The 25,008-nt window shown below is 44.1% G+C and overlaps 1 protein-coding gene across 1 annotated transcript in view; it reads right to left on the minus strand.

The window, feature by feature from the left end:
- Nucleotides 1-25,008, minus strand: part of YY1 (YY1 transcription factor) — a 33,790-nt gene that overhangs the window by 7,442 nt on the left and 1,340 nt on the right. The window contains exons 2-3 of the mRNA XM_055303887.1: nucleotides 8,102-8,264; nucleotides 241-301 (exon numbers count right to left, since the gene is read on the minus strand). Of these exons, the coding sequence (XP_055159862.1) occupies nucleotides 241-301; nucleotides 8,102-8,264 (224 nt within the window). The remainder of the gene's footprint in view (nucleotides 1-240; nucleotides 302-8,101; nucleotides 8,265-25,008) is intronic.

The raw sequence follows: 25,008 nt of genomic DNA on the forward strand, positions 1-25,008 counted from the left end.
ACATCATATATTCAATATATAGTAAGAACAAAAACACTGGCAACCTACAGTAACCCCATTTAATAGTATTTAAGTGGCCTTCACTGAACAAAACTTACATCACAAATACCGCTCTTGAATTTAGAAACCAAAAATTATAGTTCCTCAATTAATAGATGGAAATTAAAGTGCAGATTGCTTATGAGCTCTCTAAATCTTCATTGGCAAGTTAATGAACACTTTTCCCCTAGCATTACTTACTTTATGAGGGCAAGCTATTGTTCTTGGAGCATCATCTTCTTTAATTTTTCTTGGCTTCATTCTTACCAAAAAGAAAAAAAAAAAAAAAAAAAAAAAGAAGAGAGAGAGAGAGAGATTTGTAGGAGTGGGTAGACTCATCTGGCATAAATCATATAGTCCCCTAAAATGTTTTCCTTATAGATACAAACAACTAGGATTACAGAATGCATCCAGGAGGGAAGGGCTGTGACCACCACATTCACTGAGAACCCGGGACTGGGAAGCGTCCTTCCCGTTTCACAGATGTGGGTGCTGGTGCTCACAAAGCCTCACAAAGGCTGAGCTGCTGCCATGGATGGTCTCACAGCGAGCGAGCTGGGGCAACTCAGACCAGCAACGAGGTCTGTGTGCCTCAAATATCAGCTCTTTCCTCCAAGCTCTTTAAATAACGCAAGACCACCAGCCCAAAACACAGAAGAATCTCCTAGTGGGAGCTACGCAAGGTATCCAAGAGCAGCTGCTGTGGTAACAAAGACACCTTGTGAAAAGGGAGATGGGGGTGGGGGTGGGGGGTAGGAGTCGGGGGGACTTAAACACAGATCCCTACAAAACTGCTTAGAAAAAAGGAGGGAGGGTTCATTTCATACTGACAGACATTATCTTTAGGAGAGATAATTTTTTGAAAAGGGTACAGAATAGTCCTTGTAAACAGAAAATCCTTCATATACATTATCTCTGGAAAGAAACATAGTACATGAACTTGGTATTGGTGTTTTGGGGGAGGAGCCTCTAAGGACTGGTGGACAGGTGGAACACCCCATACTCTTTTCCACTGTTGAATTTTATCATACTACTACTTTTGGTGGCAGTGGTGGGAGGGAGATTACAGTTTTTTCAAAAAATAGGTTGTTGTTGTTTTAAATAAAAAACGACCGATCTCTGGCCCTGTGCAGACTCACTGCCCAGAGAGCTTATTGATTTGGTAGCTTACCTACCTGCTATTTCCACTGAACCAACCTTTGGTCTTTTGTCAAAACTTTCTCTCCAAATACTCCCTACAGATCTGTGTGTGGTAGAGGGGTGAGAGATTAAGAGTTCCTAGAGAGACTAGAAAAAAAGATTTACATCTCCGAGACAGACGTTCCTTCTGTCCCGCCGTTTGCTACCTCACTGTCCTAGGTGAGGATGCACAGTTAACAAACAAGCAACGAGGTCAGCGATGTCTTACCAGTAAGAGCTAACTTACCAGCACTCTCTCATCACAAAAGATTTCTGCGGTCATCTTTAAGTTAGCAAAGGCCCTGGCAAAGGTCCTTCTTCACCCTTGATCTGGGAAAGGCATGCCCTGAAGTTTGTTTTATAAAACCTCAACTGGCGAAGTCACCTAGTTAAACTCTCCATCCCTGGAGGAGCACTGGTGAAATAACTTATCTGGCGGCTGGAACCGACTTCTCGGGAGTCTGTTCAAGACTGTGTGAATTTCCTACGTTAAATTCTGAGAACATTTCCAGCTTGGTATCCACCCCCATTCCAACCCTGTAGATACTCGCTGGCTCTTGTACTTGAGGGATTACCCCATCAGCTAGCAAATATTTTCTAAATGTTTGCTGGGTACAGGGCTCTGAACTAGCTAGCCTGTTATCTTAGGTACCATTAATCCCTGGAGCTGGAAGTCTGAGCTCAAAGAACTTCAGAGGACAAAAAATTGGTACCACTGCACCACCTGCAGGTTAGATCAGAGTTTGGAAAACAACAGCAGTCCACAAGAACGAGTTCTACTCCAATCAATCAAGTATTAATAATAATAATTTAAAAAAGGGGGTCTATTAAGAACCAGGCTTCAGTCTTCCCAATGGATAATGTTTACTGTTTGATGATTACACCGAAATGCTCTGTATGTCTCAACTGTGGACATGGCTACGTGATTGTGTCTGTCCAAATTTGCAAGAGTGGTATGCCCCTGAAAGGGGGTTAATTTTATTGTGTACAAATTATGTTAATAAACTCACTCTTAAAAATGTCCACTGGGTTTACAGGTTAGTCACACAGACAACCATCTCCTGTCCCCACCCATCTGGGTTTCCAATGTGGGGGATCAATGTCAGTGAGGTACCTGCATCAGTAGGACAGGTGTGCCCATCCCACCACCCTACCATTTTCTCAAATTTATTCACAGGAACATGATTTTTAAAAATGTTTTATCACAGCAACTTTCAAATATACTCTAAATGAAAGGGCATAGTCCCATGTACCATTTACCAAACTCTCGATTTCTTAACTGTTATCATTAAGCGGTATTTTTTCTTAAAATGTCATGTGCAAAATGTGTGCCAGCATGTAGTAATATAATTGATTTTAGAATGAAAACTTAAAATGTATTTGGACAAACACCCTTGGATGCAAGAAGGAAGTGAAAGGTTTAATTGCAGCCACTCTTAAGCTCCTTGGCAAATCCTCCTTCTTCACCAGAGTGGCAAATGAGGCGGTGTACGTTGGTGCCTTTTCTATTTTATTTGAAGGTGCAAACACTGAAAAGGTCATTTTCCAAAAACTAGATTGAAAGTGGGGAGTTTTTTTGTGAGTAAAGACTAAAATTAAATCTTCATGGCACCAACTGATATATAACCTACAAAATAAAGAAAAGCATTTGAAATCCTAAAAAAAAATTTTTTTAAGAAGACTCAAATCATACACTGCTACTTGGTATATCTCTTCAACCTGCCCAAACCATTCACGATGTCCAAGATTTGAGTTTTTCCTCGACTAGGATATTTTACAAAGGGTGCCACCAACAGTGGGCAGAGGCGCTGCTGGATCCCTCTGGGGGCCCCAGGGGTGGGCCTGGCACAGACTTCTACCAGCTGCATGACCTTGAGCAAATCACTTAATTTCTCAGCCTCAGTTTCTCACTCTGTAAAAAGGTAGAAGGCTACTATGCGCTTTATAGCTGCGAAGACTAAAAGAGAATGTACCTGAAGCTCTTGGGGAATGACAGTTATTCTCATCATCCCTGGCTGTGTGTTAAATGGGCCTACCTAAAAATGAGTTCATTCCTTGGAGGGGGAAAAAAAAAAAAAAAAAAAAAGGCCAGTCATACTTAACAACCCAGAAGGTTCTGATGCTCTGAGCCACTGTTTTCAACTAAAGGGCTGCAGGACTGTTGAGAAACAGCTCAAGTCAGTAGGAAGGTACCTTTGATAGATTATACATTACATGGAGGAGCCAGGTACCCAACAAGAGAAGCTTCCTGTTCAATGAGAATAGAGAGCATGCCCCGAGCAGCGTGGACACTGGTTCTACCCCCAGCTTACTCTGCCAATGTGGTGGGAGCCAGGACCAAAAAATTGCAGGAATCTCCTGGCACTGCTTCCAGCAGGGCGAAACCTGAGTTCTAAGTTAAAGCTCAATGTCCCAGATACGAAGAGGAAACATTTTTGAGGCAGAGTATTGAATGAAGATAAGCCTGTTCACAGTAAAATAAGCTCAGCTGCCTTCAGCCTGGAACCCCACCCTGGGGCCTGCGCTCCTGGGGCAGAGGCTCTGGTGGAAGGCCACTACCATCTGCAACCGAACTCACCTCCCTTCTTGGTGCAAGGAGTGGTGCCTCCATCAAATGAGGCCAAGTTCGCTAGATAGAGTATCTCCTATGCAGATAGTACATCTTCACCTGTTTTCACCTGACGGTACTTCTGGCTCTGCTACCACATCTCATCTTTACACTAATCCTGCAGGGAAAGTCTTGGGCTGGGTGGTGGCCAACAATGAAAATAACTGGAGACCAACCTAACCACTCCGAATTCTGAGCTTTCTAAACCAAAATTTCCTAGAGGGCTAACTGTAGTTAATGAAAAAGGGCACAACGGCTGCTAATTTAATCAGGAACTAGAGTTTGCCAGATCCCACCCACTGACCACTTTTTGAAGTATTTAAAAAAAGAACAAAGTCACCTCCCCCATTCTAGGGCTTTCAAACGAAAGCCCTCATTTCTTATACCTGCCCCACCCCCACCCCCATGTAACTGATTTACTTACTACCAACCGATTTTCTAGGCCTGATGTGACAGGAACCTGAACCATTCTCTGGTCAGTTCCAGGTCCAGTGTGGAACCCCATCACCCAGCACACAGAGGAAAGGGAAAAAGCAGCTAACAAGCTACCTTGAGCCAAGAGCTGAGTCAAGGTGGATAAAGAGTGGAAGCCAGCAGAACAAGTTCTATGGGTCTTTACAAGAGAAGAAGACGGTGTCTGCACCCCAACAGTTTGAAACTTGGTGCCGCTTTGGCTTTCAGAGTCCCAGGCACCAAGGCCTGGGGCCCCTGGAAAATCCTATTCAGTGGTTGGTTAAACACATTCTCAAAACCTGAGGACCTGACAAAATAGGGCATTCCAGGCTCCGATATCTCTCACCACCGCCACTGTCCAGTTAAGAGACTTGTTTTACAGGATCTAGTCCATGATACTAAGGACAACGGGGATGAGCCCAACCCTCTCCCCTCATTTTATATACACTGTTAGGATGAGCGAGACAAAATGAAATCTTTAACAGGTTCATTAGAAAAGAAACACACACTGTATTCAGATGATTATGTAAATATACTGGCTACTGTAGAATCTAACTGTGTTGCTAGGATCACATTTCTTGCTCTACGAGTCCAACACAGTAGCTTTAGGATCAAGGAGAGACTTATAGAGTCAGGCCAAACAAGTTCTCTGCACTTCAAAAATCATCAAAATTTTATACCCACTTTTAGGCCACGGCTTTCTGAGCACCGCCTCGCTCTTCAGGGGGTTTCTGATTATCTTTTCCTTTTTAGAGAACTCTCTCCCATAGCACCAAGACCTTCTGGCTTCTTACTTATTCTATGCACTGCTGACCAAACTCGACTTTTCCTCAAGAAAGCCCTACAACTCACCAACTTTCTGTTCTAAACTGAACGCTGTTTCTAGCTGCCTCACAGCTGCCCTCCTGATTTTCTGTTCCCCAGACTCTTTAGGAAGGCTTCCTCTTGATGTGTGTCCTCGTTTTCCTGGAGCATATCGTCAGGTAACCCCCTCAGAAAGGGTGCATGCAACACAGAACAAATCCTTAGTGTCTACAATGGCCGCCTTTTTGCCCTGTATTTGACTGACAGCTTTGCTGAATCAAGAATTCTGTTTATAGTAACTTTTCCTCCCAAATCTCAAAAAGTGGTTCCACAGTCTTCTAATTATCTATTGCTGGTGAAGAAAAGTCTCATTCAGACCTAGTAGGGTTGAAGGCAGCCCTGAGGCAGATGCAAGGCCACGTGGGAAGCAAGCAGAAGCTTCTATTCTGCAACAGCAACACGTGCTTCCCGAATGCGGGGCTGAAACCTCAGATTTTCTCTTCAGGAAACCAGGGACAAACTTTCAGATCAACTGCCCCAATTCAGCAGTGAGGGTGAACAAAGCCAAGGGTCACCGACACCTCATCACTGCTGCTCAGTACCCCTAGGTTCATGCTCTCTGTAAAACCCTGTCACAGCCCTCTGTCCCTCCACTGAAATCATCCATCACTCTGCAAGTAGAATTCAAAGAAACGTTACTCTCCTCCCTCTCTCTCGGACCTCCTGACCACTCCCTGGGCCTTCCTGAGCTGCTGGGTCCATCTGAATGAGCCCTCTACCCTGTTGCTGGTTCCCTTGTGCTCCGATCACAGGGTTTTCCCAAGACTGTCTTCTCCACAATTGCCCTCTCACAGCGCAGACGTCCGTGCCACTTTCAGCCTTTGTCACTGCCCATCAGATGAGTCTAGCCCTGGCTTCCTTCCTAAAACCACCTCAAGTCCAACACAGATGATTTATTAGCATCTAAAACCAGACATACCCACCCTAAACCCCAAACTAGCACCCTCTCCCAACCCCTTGCCACCTGAGGTACAAAATGTTGAACATCCATTCTGATTCCTCCTTCCCAGAGACACACACACAATCTTTTTTCAGTCTTTCCACCAACTCCTGCCACCCAGTCACATTTATTCTTTCACTACAGTCTGGCCCCTGCAATCCTGGCTCAGGCCCTGGTGACCTCTCCCACTTCCTGGCGGTACCTGCGCCGGCCCAGCCTGGGGACAGCAGACATGTCAAGTCCATCTTTGATCACAGAGCCCCTTCTCTACTGCTCACACACCTCTGCAGCTGTCCGCTGCACACTACAAACATCCAGAAATGTGGGTCCAGTATTCATAGGATTCAATGATCTCCTACACTCCAACTGTCTCCCTGTGAGCAACTGAATTCCGAGCCAAACCCACTTATTCTTTTCTAGGCATATGTCATATGGGGATTGAGTATGTACCTTTCCACTGTGCTCATGCCACACTAGCATTAGCCCCACCATGGAAACCCCACCTGCCCCCCAAGTCTCAGTGTTTTTCAAGGCTCGAGTCAGATGCCACCCTCTCTATAAGGCTTTCCTTGACTCCTGCATTCTGTATCTCTACCCCTGGGGACAATAGCCCCTATCCTTGCTAATTCCAAGCATGATAACAAGAGATTACTACTTTAAACACATACGATAATGCTAAACACTGGCATGCAACTGGACTCAAATCTGCCCCCAAACTCTAACCTCAATGCTGACTATGTATCTACAGATTCCATTTTTATTTGTATTTTGGGGGAGAGGTATGCTGTGAGGACTGAGTAGCATACCTCTTTAAAATAAGAAAGGCAACAAAAGCTGGGACTCATGTCATTAACAAAAGGACAGAAGCCTTAACTTTTTTTGTTCAGTTGTGATCAATTAGAATGTAAAGTCACGTATACCTTCCCTATGGCTGCAGCTTCACGGGACCGGAGATTAGGACACAAACCCCTTTACTACAACAAATCTGACTCTAACGCCCATCTGATATGTGGGGGAAACCAGGCTCCCAATGGCAGGTCATCACCCACCTCGTTTTAGCAGGGCTGGGAGAAACCAAGACACTTCAGGGTCTCCAGCTCTTATCCACTCCACTCTGCTCTCAAGAGAAAAACAGATGAGGAACCCACTCTGTCCCTAGATGGTGTGGGATCACAAGGCTGTCTCTCTTCCTCATCCTGCCCTTGCCTAAATTTCCTGGCCAGTCCAGGCTCCATTCAACCTCAGGGTGGGAAAAGAAGTCATCGGTCTTCCTGCTCCAGAGTTTTTTTTTTTTTTTTTCCTGCTCCAGAGTTTATTAGTTCTTTTCATCTTATTAAAAATGGTCTTTGAGTGTGTTCTCACGTCTTCATAAAAACTGTCCAATGGTGCCGGGAAATAAATACCACAAAAGGGGCATAGGCTTCTGCAGGAGCCCAGCCTGCTTTGGGCAAAAAAACAAGCCTCCAGGGGGTCCAGATCTTCCTGGCTGCTCACCTTGGCCGGTCACAGGGGTCCCTATCATGAATTTTTTATCTCTTTCTATCATGCCCGCTTAAATTAACAAAATCCCAGGAGCTTAACTGATAACACACTGAAATATGAACCGATGACTCCTTCCCAGGGTTCAGCTGGGCCTGTCCAGCACCGACCCAGCCCTTGCAGCGTGCTCCAGCACAACACCCTCCAACTTACAACGTCTATAGAGAGGCCAGGAGCTGGTGTAAAGAGGCCCTGTTTCCAAACAAAGTCTTTTTGATTTTATTCATTCACAAGCAGTATCAATTACGGAATTAAGAGGTTATTTGCTTCGTCTCACTGTCTACAGGATCTAAAATGGTGCCATGCACATTAACAGCAAAGTTACCACTAAAAACAAAACGAACTGCTTTTGTTTCCATAGGTTTCCCTGGAGCAAGACTATGAACCAACCACCACTGTAACTTAGACACAAAGAACGCAGCTGCTGACTCTCCAGTACTTTATGTAATTAGAAAGAAAGGAAAGTTCTTAGGGCTTACCTAGCAAATTCTGCCAGTTGTTTGGGGTCTGAGAGGTCAATGCCAGGTATCCCTCCAGGAGGAAGCTTCTTCCCTGTCATGTACTCTGAATAATCAGGAGGGGAGTTCTCTCCAATGATCTGCTCTTCAACCACTGTCTCATGGTCAATATCTTTTTTTTCATCTGAAACACACCATAAGATTAATTATTTTAGTGGAGTAAAACCATGTATGTGGGGAGATAAAGAACTACGAAATGTAATGTGCTTTCATTAGCAGCTTCTGGAATGGGTGATTTATAGCCACTAGCCCTATTTCTTAATTACTCAGTCTTTCTCCTCAATCTCCTGAAATCCTGTTTCTGCTTGAAGGTCACCAAAATCTGCAATGTCAAGCCCAACGGACCTTTGTGCAAGTGCTTCTTCTTAGCCCATCAGGAAGGTTCCCCATTCCTGACTCTGCATTCACTTGCCTGGTTCTGCTCCCACTTCTCAAACTGGCTTCTTGTCAAACTTCCTTGCTTCTCCTCCCACCACTTCTCAGAGTTCTACTTTCTGTCCACCCTACACATTTCCTGTTAACCAGCAACGTGGCAATGCTGACTTGAGTCTGATGCCCCAGCCCTCACCCTGTAGCTGGTCTCCTGCCTCCCCCTCCAGCCCCTCATTCTCGCTGTTATCCCTCACTCCTTGCTCCCATGATGGCTTTTCAGTTCCTCACGAATACTGTCAGCCCTTCACCCTAACCCCATGGCTCATACCCAGACACTTTATAATTACAGCAGTTTGTAACTATAGTCAGCCTCTCCCACTAGATGGTAAAAGCCACGAGGATAGGGATCCTTGTCAGATTTGATCCCCAGGTAACCCCAGAGCCTGATTCAGTCTACAGAGTTGGCCTTCAATAAATACGTGTTCACAGAATGTAGGACATCTTTACTTGTCAGTCTTACTATTGTTACAAACCCTTGAGGGTTTTAAAAAAAAAAAAAAAAAGGAATACTGACCCCCATAATTAATCTCCTACATCCCAAACACCAAATCTTATTGATTTTTAACGATTTTTTAATTTTTTTTTTTTTATTTTATGATAGTCACAGAGAGAGAAAGAGAGGCAGAGACACAGGCAGAGGGAGAAGCAGGCTCCATGCACCGGGAGCCCGATATGGGATTCGATCCCGGGTCTCCAGGATCGCGCCCTGGGCCAAAGGCAGGCGCCAAACCGCTGCGCCACCCAGGGATCCCTCCTATTGATTTTTAAAAGGTCTTCTCCCTTTGTTCCACTGCCACCAAGTTAGTTCTTATTATCTCAAACCTCAACGACTATTGTAATTTCTTAATTTATCTTCCCAATTCCATTCTCTGCTGTAATGATGCTATAAAGGATCAACTGATACAGAAAATGCAGCCGATATATTTTCACCTGGTTTGAACCCTTCAGAGGTACAAATTATACTTCAACTTGGCATCCTGGGTCCCTTGCTGCCTGGTCCCAGTTTACACAGCTAGTGGGACCTTCCGTTTCTCCTAGGCACATGCCCTAGCTACTGCAACCAGGCTGTGTTCTTCCCAGGTTAACTCACAAACATCTGGCAGGAGAGATTCTTCAACAGCTTGTTGATTCTACTGCTCTAGCCTCAGATTCCTACCTTTTCCTTAAACTCCTACATTATTTCTTGATAACAATGCTGACAAACTCTAAATCATGCTGTTTTGATTTTTTTTTTGTTGGTTTTGTCTCTGACACTAGGGTGAAGTACAGAGGCCCAACTGGTTGGTCTTCAACCCCTTTGGTGCTGAAAGCAGAAAAATAAAGATGCTCCAAAGTTTTCCATGCTCACTGAAATGTTCTATTTCTCCATCAAAATGTTTCACAAAGAACAATAACAATAGCTTTCTGAATTGAAAACTAGCTTGTTCAAGTCTTACCTTTCCACCAGTGTTACAAAAATAAAATGAAAAGCGGTGTCTAGGTGGCTCAGTAAGTTTTAAGTGTCCAACTCTTGATTTTGCCTCAGGTCATGATCTAAGGGTCGTGAGATCGGGCCCTACATTGGTGTAGGGTTGTGTGCTGAGCATGGAGTCAGACTCTCTCTTCCTCTGACCAGCCCTCCCCACGTCCCTCTGCGTACCCTCTCTCTAAAGTAAAATCTTAAAAACAAAAATCCCACAAAACCAAAACCCAAACAAACCATACCCTCTAAGTGACATCACTCACTATCAAAAAACTATGCCTAGGGATCCCTGGGTGGTGCAGCGGTTTGGCGCCTGCCTTTGGCCCAGGGTGCGATCCTGGAGACCCGGGATCGAATCCCACATCGGGCTCCCGGTGCATGGAGCCTGCTTCTCCCTCTGCCTGTGTCTCTGCCTCTCTCTTTGCTCTCTCTGAATGAATAAATAAATAAATCTTAAAAAAAAAAAAAAAACTATGCCTAGCTGTTTATCACCAGGATCTCTGACATCAGGGTATGAGGACAAAATAAAGACAATGTAGGGGGCACCTGGGTGGTACAGTCAGGTCAGCCTCCCACTAGTTCAGGTCATGATCTTGGAGTTGTGAAATGCGAGTCCGTGTTGGGCTCTGTACTCAGTACAGAGTGTGCTTGTGTTTCTCTCCCTCTGCCCCTCCCAAGTAAATAAATAAATCTTTAAGATTTTATTTATTCATGAGACACACACACACAGGCAGAGGGAGAAGCAGGCTCCATGCAGGGAGCCTGATGTGGGGACTGGATCCCGGCACTCCAGAATCATGCCCTGGGCCGAAGGCAGGCGCTAAACCGCTGGCTGAGCCACTCAGGTGTCCCAAATCTTTTTTTTTTTTAAGGTAGAATGTAGGTTCACCTGATTGAAGTGGTCATTATCATGTTCAATCAACCACTCCCAATGATAAAAGCACAGAACAGGATACTCTTAAATGTCTCTCTTCTCCTACCACTCTTCATTTTATTATTTTTTAAAATGATTTTATTTTATTAGTTTATTTTTTCATGGGGGGGGGGCACAGACACAGGCAGAGGGAGAAGCAGGCTCCATGCAGGGAGCCAGATGTGGGACTCGATCCTGGCCTGGGCTGAAAGCAGGCACCAAACCGCTGAGCCACCCAAGGATCCCCAAAAGATTTTATTTTTAACTCATCTTACACTGAATGGGGGCTCAAACTCACAACCCTGAGATCAAGAGTCACATGCCCCAGCGACTGAGCCAGCTGGACTGGACTCCCCTACCATTCTTCATTTTAGAAAACATTATAGGTCACTGCCAGGAAGAGAATAGCAGCATTTCACCGAATGTTTACTGTGAGGGCACTATTTTCATTACTGCGCATATCGCCGTAGAGCTGGGCAAATTAGCAAGTTCACTCTTCACAGGAGAAAGCTGAGGCCCAGAGAGATCTGTAACTTGCTCAGGGCTAACTAGTCAGTAAAGGGTAGATGTGAATGCAGGAAGCCCTGATCTCGGACCCGGGTTCTTTACTGTTAAGCCCATTGCCTCTAGTTTGGAACTAGAAGGATCTCAACAACATGTCCTGGGTAACCTCTTTACAGACGAAGATGAAGATCATAGTGAGATGCACTAATGAAGGACAAGAAATGTGGTTAATGATCATAAGTTAGAAAGCTGGGACTCTGCACTGTAATCTGATTATTTTCTTAGGGCTGTGAGAATTCCTTCACCCTCCAATCTCCCAAATGAGGAACAACCACATGGACTTTCAGGGGCTACAGAAATACACAGGGAGGGAAGCTAATTTTCCTCACTTGACGTTTTGTACTTCTAACACAAGAATGCTAGCAAGGCTGAGGATCGCTGCTGCTCTGAGGAAGCTACTACGGATGAGGAGAGCTGCATCTCAAGTGTGCTACGGCAGAAAGATGGCTCAACTTCAGGCTTACGGAACCACTGGCTAAATCATTCCTTGCACAGTTCAACACATAGAAACTGAGGGTCTCCTGTGTATGCCTGGCACTGTTCCAAGACACCAAGAACAAAACAAAGTCTCTGCCCTCAGGAACTTGCTTGTCAACAGAACCTTCTTGGTGTGCCCTCACATGGCAGAGACATGCCTCATCATTTCTGTGTCTCTTCTTTATATGTAAAGAGCACTAATCCCACTAGAAGGACTCCACCCTCATAACCTAATTACTTTCCAAAGGCCCCACTTCCAAATACCATCATTTTGGGGATGGGGACTTTAACTTATAAATTTGGGGGGAGGACACAAACAAGTCAAATGAGGAAATGCTTCCTGAGGCTTGAGACTCAGTTCTTTGTTCCAACATTCGACAAAACCAAGCACCCAGAGAATAGTCCCTATCATCTCAGAACTACATGTATGGAGTCTAAGTAGAGACTGACAAGTTTCAGGGTCTGCAAGTACAGCCCATGAGCTGGACTCAGCCCCAACATTTTTCATTTTTCACAGTTCCTTTTCTGTTATTTTTTTATTGAGAGAATAAATCTGTGTCTGGCTGATTTCACTAAGCATAATGTTTCCAAGGCCCACCCATGTTGTAGCATGTACAAAATTTCATTCTTTTTCACAGCTGAATAATGTTCCTTTATGGACAGACATATCACATTTTGTTTGTCCACTCATCTACTGACAGACACAGGAGTTGTTCCCATCTTTTGGCTACTGTGAATATAATGCTGCTATGGACGATGCTGTGCACATATGCCATCTATTTTTATCTTTTAATATTTATTTATATAAGATTTTATTTAGTTAGTTATGAGAGACACAGGCAGAGGGAGAAGCAGGCTCCCCGCAGGGAGCCTGAAGGGGAAGTCAATTCTGGATCCTGGGATCAGGCCCTGAGCCAAAGGCAGACATTCAACTACTGCCCCACCCAGGTGTCCCACCACCTATTTTTTTAAATAAAGTTTTACTGAAACACAGCCATGCTTGTTTATATGTTACTTTCCCGCTACAGTGACACTGGAGTTGATTAGTTGCTTTTGGATAGCCTTAAAACCTAAAACACTACTACTATCTAGCTCTTTATAGAAAAAGCTTACTGACCTTTCATCTACATGATGGGATTTTACCTCAAAAATATGATTAGGGATCCCTGGGTGGCTCAGGAGTTGAGCGTCTGTCTGCCTTTGGCTCCGGGAATGTTCCCACCCGGAGTCCTGGGATGGAGTCCCCCATCAGACTCCCTGAATGGAGCCTGCTTCTCCCTCTGCCTGTGTCTCTGCCTCTCTCTCATGAAGAAATAAAATCTTAGGAAGGAAGGAAGGAAGGAAGGAAGGAAGGAAGGAAGGAAGGAAGGAAGGAAGGAAGGAAGGAAGGAAGGAAGGAAGGAAGGAAGGAAGGAAAAGAAAGAAAGAAAGAAAGAAAGAAAGAAAGAAAGAAAGAAAGAAAAGAAAAGAAAAGAAAAGAAAAGAAAAGAAAAGAAAAGAAAAGAAAAGAAAAGAAAAGAAAAGAAAAGAAAAGAAAAGGGATCCCTGGGTGGCGCAGCGGTTTGGCGCCTGCCTTTGGCCCAGGGCGCGATTCTGGAGACCCCGGATCGAGTCCCACGTCGGGCTCCCGGTGCATGGAGCCTGCTTCTCCCTCTGCCTATGTCTCTGCCTCTTTCTCTCTATGTGACTATCATAAAATAAATAAAAATTTAAAAAAAAAAGAAAGAAAAGAAAAGAAAAAAGAAAAAGGAAAGAAAGAAAGAAAGAAAGAAAGAAAGAAAGAAAGAAAGAAAGAAAGAAAGAAAGAAAGAAAATAGGGTTAAACTAGAGTGGAGATTTTTCTTTGTGAAAAAAGAAACAACTTCTGTGAGATTACCCAGTAACGGGATTTACTTCCAAAAGAGACATTTGTCAGCAGGTCTTTAAAACAGGTTAGATTGTTTTATTTTGGAGGACTCCACAAATCTGGGTAATGAATCAGATGGGTGGGGGGGTAACGTGGGTGGAAAAGGATGTTAAGTATGCCTTCTAGGTTTCTGGTTTGCATTTCTGGGAGGATGTCATTAGCCAAACTGGAGGACGTTTGACAATGCAGCAGAGGACCTGGAGCTCTGCTTTAATTTGAGGTGTCTGGGAGACACCTAGTGGACAGACCTCAAGGAGATACTTGGATATGCAAATGTGGACATAAATGAAATCAGGGCTGAAGAGAAATATGTAACATTATCTATTGGAAAAAAGAGAGGAGAGGGTTCAGAATGAACAGAATGAACACCTGGGTAACTCCAGTGCTAAACGAATGAAGATGACTTTGCAAAGGAGACTGAAGGGATATGTCCAGATGCAGGAAGAAAACTAGCTTGGTCTCAGGAGAATTGTACTCAGTGACTTACCAAGTGAAAGTGACACACAGTCAAGCCAGTCTGTCCCGAGTACGGCCAATAACTACAAAGTCTGTACATAATAAAATCACAATCTGATTAAGGACAATCTGCTTTTGATGACCACTCTATACCTGCACTTCTGAACAATGTCAGTGATAAAATATTCTTGCCCTAAAAAAAATATTTTGTTGGGTCATTCTAAATAACTGCTGTATGCTTTCATGATACCTATTTAAACTTCACATTATCACGTTTGTTACTTATTCCTTAATAAACAGTGCATTACACAGAAATTAATTTGGTAAACTCCTCAAAGACCAGCACACAGAAATCAACCAAAGGGTCATTAACTCTTCAACAACAAAATGCTAGGAAATAAACTATATAGAAAAAAAATATTTTCAAAAACCTGCTAAAGAAATGACAAAAGATGCTTGGTTTTATGGTCAGAGAAATCAAAGACAGTATTTGCCTCATTCTTTTTTCTTTCCTTTTTTAAGTAGGCTCTACATCTAGCATGGAACCCAACGCAGGGCTTGAGCTCTCGACCCTGAGGATCAAGACCTGCACTGAAGAGTTGGGACACTCAGCCAACTGAGCCACCTGGGCATCCCACCTCATTTTCACTGAGAACTGGACACACACTAAAACAACAGATCAAAGAATGTTAATATCTGCTATTTTTTTGGTCATTTAAGTTTTGCAAAAGAAACCTTTGGAAGTTTTTGCAAATATAAATTTATGATGCTCTAAAAGAGAAACTATTATTTTTATTACATTTATAGGCCATATGTACAAAAGCTTCCCTCTTAGTTCAAAAAATATTAGTGAAATGTTTTTCTTTTTTGTACAGTTTTATTGAAACATGTTTTACTGATATATAATTGCCCCTCTCTGCACTGGCCATTATTTGATTCCTTTCATTTCCTAATGACTATGAGAACAGATTTGCTCTGTAGAGTGGGGAAGAAGGTGTTAAGCGATCTGCTCTGAATGTCAAGTATGTAGGCCTACTGGCTGGCAATAGGGTAATAACGAATACACATCTAGGCAAGCATGTTTATGAAGCAAAATATCTAAATCTCCTTTAAAAATTGTTATACACATGTATATGTGTGTGTGTGTGTGTGTGTGTGTATATATATATATATATATATATATATATGCGTCTCTCTGGAAGTTTCCTTGAAGGCAGGACTTAGCTAATTCTCTCTCCACTGTTGTTTCAGGGAGACAGGGTTAATCTACATGAGAAATTTCACTGCAATGAGTTTCTATAACCAGTTTAACTTAAATTTATGATTGTGATTACAAGAACACAACTGGACAAAGCAAATTAAAACCAAATTTCAGAATTCCAAATTGGAAAAAGCTGAGAATATAGGTCACTGATTCAAAGGGGGTAGGAGTGGTGTGGAAGGAGAAAATGTAACAAGACCTTCGAGTCAAATCTGATCAGGTGATTCCGGTATTCACTAATACTGGCTAAAGGCAGATGACCTACAACAAGCAAATCAAAGTAAAACGGCTTCAGGTGGAAGATGAAAAAAAAAAAAAAAAACCTAGCCAATAGCACCTATAAATGGAGCACACACTTTGTATTCAAATGGTTTGGGGGCAGAGGATCCTCTCCAGCTACCTCCCAAGATCCCTCGAGGACCTTCTCCTTATTGTCTCCTCTCATAAGCATTTCACCATCTCATCATCACGAGAATGAGTGTAGCACAAGATATTTTAAGAGAGAAACCACATTCACATAACTTTTATTACAGCATATGGTTATAACTATGCTATTATATCAGTAGTTAAATTTTTAAAAAAGAGATTTTATATATTTGGGGGGGGGCAGAGAGTAGGAGCAGACTCCCTACTGAGCAGGGAGCCGGGACATAGGGCTCAATCCCAGGACTCTGGGAAGGCAGACACTTAACCAACAAAGCCACCCAGGTGCCCCTCAGTAGTTAAGTTTGAAGTGGGAGTGGCTTCAGGCCTCTACTGGGGGTCTTGGAATGCACTCCCACAGATAATAGGGAGGGGAGATGGGTTCCTATAGAAATAAGCCCCTGTCCTATCCCCATCTCTCAACTATTCAGTCTGGTTCTATATTACCAAAGCTGTCATCACTCCCATCCTAGTTTGAGAGGCAAAGCAAGAGACTTAAAATAATCTCGTCAAAAAGAGCAGTGAGGCACTCAGCCGGCAGAACACGCGACTCTTGATCTTGGGGCCGTGACTTTGAGCCCCACATTAGGGAGGTAGACCGTACTTTATTAAAAGATTTTATTTATTTATTCATGAGAGAGACATAGGCAGAGGGAGAAGCAGACTCCTCACGGGGAGCCCAATGTGGGACTCGATCCCAGGATCATACCCTGAGCCAAAGGCAGTCGCTCAACCACTGAGCCTTCCAGGTGCCCCAGACCGTACTTTAAATAAATAAGCCAATAAATAAGTCTTTGAAAAAGACTCAAATATATATATATATTTTAAAAAAGATAGGATTAAAGAACTAAACAGAAAGGCCGGAAGCACTCTACGGATCCAGGGAAGAGGAGCCCTCCCGACTTCTACCAATACGGCCCTCTGGCCATATTACTCAATGTGGGAGAAAAGGTGTAAGGTAACTACAACTACACCTTTCCCTCTGCCCACCTCTCACCACCACCCCCAATTCACTCTGCTCTCCAAAGCACAGACCTACTTCCTTCAAGAAGCCTTTCACTCCTGTCACTAAACTTCACCTGGTTTCCTCATTTCTTAAAAAAGAGAAGACTACCGATAAGGCTTAAAGCAGAGAACACTTTAAATGGGAGCCACTGTGTTTGGGAACACAGGGAAGAGAGAGCCAGAACACCCTTGTTCCACTTTCCCTACCCTCATGGGCTTAAGGGGAACAGTAGGTGCCACGCTGAACAGTTGTGAAAGAATGCTGAACTTTTCTTAAAAGAGAATAATAAGCCTGTGAAGAACATGAAAATTCTGAGTTGCCTTCAGTTAGATTACATTTGAAGTCTTTGACTGTTCTAAGACACCACGTGAATATACTGGTTGGAATCTGTGCCTCAGTACTCAGTGGTCCTCTTCATATATGAGCAGTTTACTTTGGAATTCAGTCCTCAGAAAAGCTTGATTTCCCTACAAGCTTTTCTCATCTTAGTTAGAATCAGTTATCAGTAGTACACTTTCCTTTTTTATGTGACCTGCCAGGAAGCTCATGAGGTCTGACCCTAATGCTCCCCCCCCCTTTTTTTTCTGTGATCTTGATTTTCTATTTTCCCCAATTTACATATTTATTTACCTATATGGGTTGGCTAGGTTTTGTTCCTCCATACCTTTCATCTTAGGCTGCTGGCTTCAGTCTGACCTTTTAGGTGACTTACAGCAAAAACGACATCATCGATTCACCACTACCATCACCCAAACCTTCACTGGGGAAATGGGGGAAAGCCAACTGTTAAGCAACAGGCAGAAATCAGTCACAGGCTATTTCCACGTTTCCCCACCAAGAGACCTTAAGACGAGGTCCTATCATTTACTGAGTACCTGCTTCATGCCAGCAACTGTCCTATTCCTCAATGCAGACAAAACCTCAAAGATACTAACCCCATGTTTTTGGTTTTAAGAAAGAAGCCTCAGAAATGCCAAGTCATATATCTGAAGTGCTGTTAAGTTGCAGATCTAGGATTTGAAACTAGGATCAACTGTGTAGTCCATGCCTTTCCTAAAAAGGGAACACTCCTGCATACCCTCTCTCCTCACCCTTTATCCTTCTTTTCCACCTATGCAGTCAGAGAGGAGGACCGTATTCTGGTCTCTAGGCCACGATTCTACCTTACTGTGTGATTTTCATGTGCTCATTCGCTCAGTTACTGAGAATCTTCTATATGCCAAGTGCCATCTAAGGCTGCAGGGTTACAGGCCCCAAACTTAGTCTCTGGAGGAAACAGAGAGAAGGAGGTTAAAAGGAAAAAAAAAGCAAGATAATTTCAGACAGTGCTACAAAGAGCATAAAATAGGGTTAGGAGACAGAGTGAGAGCGGAGGACAAGAGGGTAAGGGCCGAGATGAGAACTGAGAGCTGAGATGGGAACAACAAGACAGCACAAAATATGAACCTCTGGGGTCACCGTGCTGGAGGCAGAGGTAAGAGCAAAAAACAAGTTCAAGGAATGGCAAGTCAGCTGGTTAAGGCTGGAACATAGAGGGAGGGAGTGAGGAAGGGAAAAAGCAGGGGCCAAATCATGTGTGGCCTCATAAGGAGTTTGGATTTTACTAAATGTGATTGAGACATCTGCAGGACGTGTGTGTATGTATGTGTATACAAGAAAACACAAAACAGTATTTACCATTTTAAAGCCTATAGTTTGGTGGCATTAAGTATATTCACATCGTTGTGTCAGAGGTGTTTTAAAGCAGAGGAGTGAAGCCATCTGATAAGTCTTAGAAAATTCAGGAAGGTGTAGATTGTGCGCACCTAGATCTACAGACGTGAAATCCGGAAGTCTGTATGTAGTCCTTTTTTTTATGATTTATTTATTCATGAGAGAGAGAGAGAGAGAGAGAGCGAGAGAGCGAGAGAGAGAGGCAGGCAGAGGGAGAAGCAGGCTCCATGCAGGGAGCTCTGACGTGGGACTTGATCCCAGGTCTCCAGGATCACACCCTGGGTTGAAGGCGGCATTAAACCGCTGAGCCACCCGGGCTGCCCAGCATTTAGTCTTTGTTAAGAATCTATATAAAAACCAGGGCACCTGGGTGGCTCAGTTCATTTTAACTGTCCGACTCCTGGGTTCAGTTCAGGTCATGATCTTGGGGTCATGAGGCAGACCTGTATCAGGCTCTGCGCTCAGGACTCGGCTTGAGATTCTCTCTCTCTCTGCCTGCCCCCCCCCCCACTTGTGCACTTACTCTAGCTCAAGCACTCACTAAAATAAATCTTTAAAAGATCCTGGAGACCCGGGATCGAATCCCACATCGGGCTCCCAGTGCATGGAGCCTGCTTCTCCCTCTGCCTGTGTCTCTGCCTCTCTCTCTCACTGTGTGCCTATCATAAATAAATAAAATTTCAAAAAAAAAAAAAGAAAAAAAAAGAATCTATGAAAATCTATTTAATATAGGAACCATATGTATTAGCACAAACTGTAAGTGAGTTACCAACAAAGTAAGCAATTAAAAGCCAACTGTCAACTTGGAGAAGTAGCAGCAGCTTCTTTCCCTCAAAGTTCCCAGAAAACATAAAAGGAAAAGAAGCAGAGAGGATTGAGTTGAGAACTGCGAAAAGAGAAAGATACTTCAGAGTGTTTTCGGGAGTGTGATCACCTGTGAGATACTAGAAATTCTACTGTAGTTTGGGACTCTCCTGGAAGAGACAGGGTCCGGGCTCCAAAACAATTGTTTCCAGCACAGCAACAGCAGCCTCCTTCCCTACTCCACATTCCTTACATTTAAGAGAGATCACTTACACAAGAAAAAAAAAAGAGTCCTTCACAACCACTTACATTGTCCTCATGTGAAATCGTATCTGAGACCACTGTGTAACACTCAAGTGATGGAATGGTTAAGAATTTTACTCAAGAGTTCCTAATACCTCATTCACCAGGCCACATTAAAATTTGAGCATTCTTCTTTAAGAAAGTTGAGTATATACTGCTTCCTACAGTCATGTAGGAGTTCAGAAAGGAGTAGAATTTCTTTGTTCTAAAGGAACTGGAAATGCTTTCAGTGATCCTCCTACTCTAAGTCATTTTACAAAGAAACCAAGGTCAAAAGTTAAGATGTTCTAAGGCAAGACAGTTTGGTCAATGCCCTCTAAAGTGGAAATTTGATGCTGTTACTAATACGATTCCCAGAAACCACTGAGCTTGTTGTTATTGATAATTACTCATAAAGCTAAACAGAATGGGACCCACTAACACAAGGCACTTAGGAACAGGCGACAGTTCTCTTGTGTATACTGTAATTAAGTCCACCACACATAGGAAGGTACAAACTCATACACTATATTTAACTAACGTCTGAAACCTTCACACACCTTCCTAATATACTGCTAAGAGTAATGAGATTAATATTATCACAAACCTCAAGTAGCATTTCAGATGCCAAATTAAAAAATGCAAGGTTTGAATGTTTACCCAACAATACTAGAGAATGCAACCCACTGGTAAAAATTCACATTTAAAAGTTAGGGACCCCTGGGTGGCGCAGTGGTTTGGCGCCTGCCTTTGGCCCAGGGCGCGATCCTGGAGACCCAGGATCGAATCCCACGTCGGGCTCCCAGTGCATGGAGCCTGCTTCTCCCTCTGCCTGTGTCTCTGCCTCTCTCTCTCTCTCTGTGACTATCATAAATAAATAAAAAAATTAAAAAAAAATAAAAGTTAAAACAAGTTTTCACTTTCACATACTCCTATGGGAAGAAGAGCAGAGTTTACAGAATGGTCCCCTGGGAAGAGCAGATCGGGAGTTAACAAAGGAATGCAGACCTTAAGAAACATTCCTTCTAATAATTGTTTTTGCTAATAACCTGTTACAGGTCCTAAATTTCTCAGCCTTAAACCCACCTTACTAAGCACACTTCAACAACAACAACAAAAGTAGGAAGTTTCTGGTAAATATTCACCCAGGAGTCTAGCTTATGTTTTTAAAGTTATTATTTTGTTTATTCTCTTTCAAACCCTAAAATGCTGGTTGTAGGTAGGTCAGCAGCCCTAACCTTTTCCTGAGAGGGATTTTTCCTTTCCCACTAGGGGGAGTCAGCTGTTGATGGTGGGAGGGAAAAATAGAGGTGAATACCCTGGAGTGGAGAGTCCGACAGCAATGAAGCTGTCTCAGCAAGCCAGGCTTTCAGAACTACCCTGTCAGGAATCAGAATCTAGGACTTAGACTGCCCTATGTAGATCACAGGCTTGACAAGATCACTTTGAGGGGGGGGGGGACTTCTGTGGCTTGGCTCCATGGGAATTTATGTGTACGGCATCTCTAGTTAAGGATAAACCACGGGTAAAAAAAAAAAAAAAAAAAAAGGAGGAAGTGGAAAACCCACAAAAGAGGCAAACAGGACTAGTGACTTTTAGCAAACTTAGAACTTTCTGAATATATAAAACTAAGAAACAGATACTTTAAACTTTCTTTCAGTTTACTGATTTTAATATCAATGGTTTTCTGGCCTTAGATGTTTTGCTCAATCCAGCATAAAGCACTTCTATATTTGGTCTAACAAAAGAGAAGTAAAATACCAACAGCCTTGAGTGAAGGTCACAATTTCTAAATAACTGAAACCTCAAGATTTTATTTTTTTTTAATTTTTATTTATTTATGATAGTCACAGAGAGAGAGAGAGAGAGAGAGAGAGAGAGAGAGAGAGAGAGGGAGGCAAAGACATAGGCAGAGGGAGAAGCAGGCTCCATGCACCAGGAGCCCGATGTGGGATTCGATCCCGGGTCTCCAGGATTGCGCCCTGGGCCAAAGGCAGGCGCCAAACCGCTGCGCCACCCAGGGATCCCCAAACCTCAAGATTTTAAAGCCTTCTTAGGTTTTTCTCAAAACAATGTTTTAAGGGCACCTGGGTGGCTCAGTTGGTTAAGCATCCAACTCTTGATTTTGGCTCAAGTCAAGATCTCAGGGTTGTGAGATCCCAAATGGAGCCTGTGGAGAGTCTGCTTGAGAGTTTTTTTTTCCCTCCCCTCCTCTCTAAAATAAATAAATAAATAAATAAATCTTAAAAACAAAAAACCTAACAGCTAAATGTTTTAAATACCCAGTTTTTAGCATGAGCTTCCCTACTCGGCCCAATGATTAAGTGGTTTAGTTTATAGGAACCTCTATAAAATAGGATGTTACTCCTATACGATAATGATGACAATCTAGGGGAAAATATATGAATGAGACTCTGCCCTACATTTGGCAACATGGAAATGTTCATTAATCATATGCCAGGAAAAAACCCAAAAGTAAACGAGGGCCTTAAAGCAGTGTATTAAGCACGTTTAAGACACAATGGAAGTGTGATAAAACACCACAACACACTCAGCCTCACAGGGCCTTCATCTTCCCATGTGTGAAAATACAGGTCCTGCTCTAGCATCTAAACAATAGAATTTTATTCAGCCTTAAAAAGGAATTACATACACTCTACAATGCGGATGAACCTTGAACACAGACTAAGCTGGACACACAAGACCAGACTGTAGGAATTCCATCTCAATGAAACGTCCAGAATGGGCAAATCCAGAGAAACACAGTAGATTAGTGGCCGCCAGGGACCGGGGGAGAGAGGGAAAATGGGGAATGACTGCTTATGGGCATGGGGTTTCTTTTTGAGATGATGAAAATGTTCTGGAATTAGCTAGCAGTGATGGCCCCACACCCTGGTGAATGCAGTGGAAGCCACTAAACTGCGCCCCCGTGAATTCTATCACTTAAAAAGGGGGAAAGAAAAAAAGCCTATCTCTAAGGACCTTTCCAGGTCTAAAACTACTCTAGCAGAACCACTAGATTCCCTTACCATTGCTCCATTAAAAAGATGCCTATCACACAGATTGCTGTGATTCTGTGGGCAATTAGAGCAGGATATCACCTAAGCAAAAGAAACCCATACAATCCAAAGATTTGGTTTCCAGAAACATGCTGGCTCTAATTTTTTTTTTTTTTTTTTTTTTAGCCAAGAGGTCCTAACGAGTAACTAGAGCCCTGAGAACACCCTGTGTACAATTATTTTTATAAGGACTTCAGGAAACTCAGCTTGGACTCAAGCAAAACTGTCACCTCACAGCCCATTCCCACCTAAAGGGCTGTTCTAATGAAAGCACAGTGTTGTTCAAACTCTTCTTGCCTAGGATCAGAGGAGATGGGAGTCCGTGAAAGCACTGAGCATACTGCCTACCACGGTCAATACACACACACCGAGAAATTCAACTTAGCAATTAATCTACTACTCTGATTTCTCCACCTATTACCAATTACCTCACTTCAGTTCCGAAGATTCCACTATACCCAGAATTTGAACTTGGGCCGTGCATAGTTAATCACAAACTATTTAGCTTCTCTTTGGTAATAACTCCAAACCACAAGGACAAGGAAGAGGGATAGTTCAGCACAAAACATGTCTGATGAAACAGGCCACGCTACGTTACTGCCATCAAATATTTATAACTACCTTTAGGCACAGAGTACTCTAACGTGCCAGACAACTAACTCTGCAAAGAAATGGGCATTAAAATAACCCCAAACTGTGTAACTCTGTAAGCAGCCACTTGCACAGGGGAAGTAATGACTTTTAAATGCTGGCTTAATTGTAAATTAACTCCCATTAGTCAGGCCCCTCAGACCAGACCATACCATTCCACCCCCACCCCCCCACTCGATACACATCGCTTCATCAAGGAAAGCCATCCCTACCAAGTTTTCTGGGTATGAAAAAGTAGGCAGGCTATTTGGTCAAGACCAAACACAGAATATGTAAAACAACAAAACACCCCGGCTTTCTAAATTTTTATGACCGTGAGAAAAAGTACATTCAACTTTACGTGGTTAAGGCCTCTCTGTATCGGTATCTAATTTTAGACGGGACCCTGAATCCAGCCAACTCCACGATAACACATTGGTGCGAAGACACGGCCTTTAGTTCCAACAGCACCGGCGTGCGTGCTACCAGTCCTGCGGAAGGTATCCCGGTCACCATTAAATAAGCACACCGGTCTCACCGAGACATATCCCTGCTGGTAAACTCGCCCCACTCAGGCCTCCACGGGGCCCTCAAACCCGCAGCAGCAGCGCGCGAACACCTGCAGACTGTGGCAGCACCTCGGGTTCCTGCGCCCGGTCCCGAGTCCTAGCTCCACCCAACGACGCCAGTCATCCCGCCGCGGGCCTGATTTCAGGAGGTACAACCCGGCCAGCCTTCCGCCTCCCACTTCACCGGTTCCTCCCAATCGTTAACGGGCCCTTCACTCAAGGGTCATCGCACCTTGAGGCTCCACCCCGCCCTGACCACGGCCCTGCGGTAACCAGGGGGAGGGGAGGGTCCTGCGAGTCAGGCCAGGCACGGAGGGTGACCCTCCCAGTGTTGGACTTCAGCAGCCGCGGGAGGGGAGGATCGTCCTCGTCGATCTACCATCGCGGCAACTTAACGAGAGCGTGTGACTGAAACAACAGGACACCGACAAGGGGAAGAAGAAAGAAATCCAGCTTGTGTGTGTGTGTGTGTGTGTGTGTCTGGTAAAGTGAAACAGAGAGGCCTTAAAACACGCAAGTAGGTCCCTTTCGCCCCAGTTCTTTCCTCTGGGTTTCTAGAATCTTTCTCTTCACTACCCACTAGAGAGGGCACCGACGCCAGGTGCCCGATCGTGCCCCTTAGTGACAAACGTCCCCAGCTGCGCGGCTCCTGCCCTCCGCGGAGGCAAGCACTCAAGGGGAGCTGCCCAAACGCAAAGGGTTAAGGACGACTCCGGACCCCGCGGACCCGCTCCCCGACCTGCCGCGGGCGGGGGGGGGGGGGCCGGGGCGAGGACCTCGCGGGCGGGCGGGCGGGCGGGCGGCGCGGAGCCCGCACACGCGAGCCCTACGTGCCGCCCAAGTCCCGCCCCAGCGAGGCGAGCGCAGGGAGCGCGGCCGCGGGAAGGGTCCGGCCCGCGCGCCGGGCGTGG

Source organism: Nyctereutes procyonoides, unplaced genomic scaffold, assembly GCF_905146905.1.
Source record: "Nyctereutes procyonoides isolate TBG_1078 unplaced genomic scaffold, NYPRO_anot_genome, whole genome shotgun sequence".
Classification (NCBI taxonomy): Eukaryota; Metazoa; Chordata; class Mammalia; order Carnivora; family Canidae; genus Nyctereutes; species Nyctereutes procyonoides.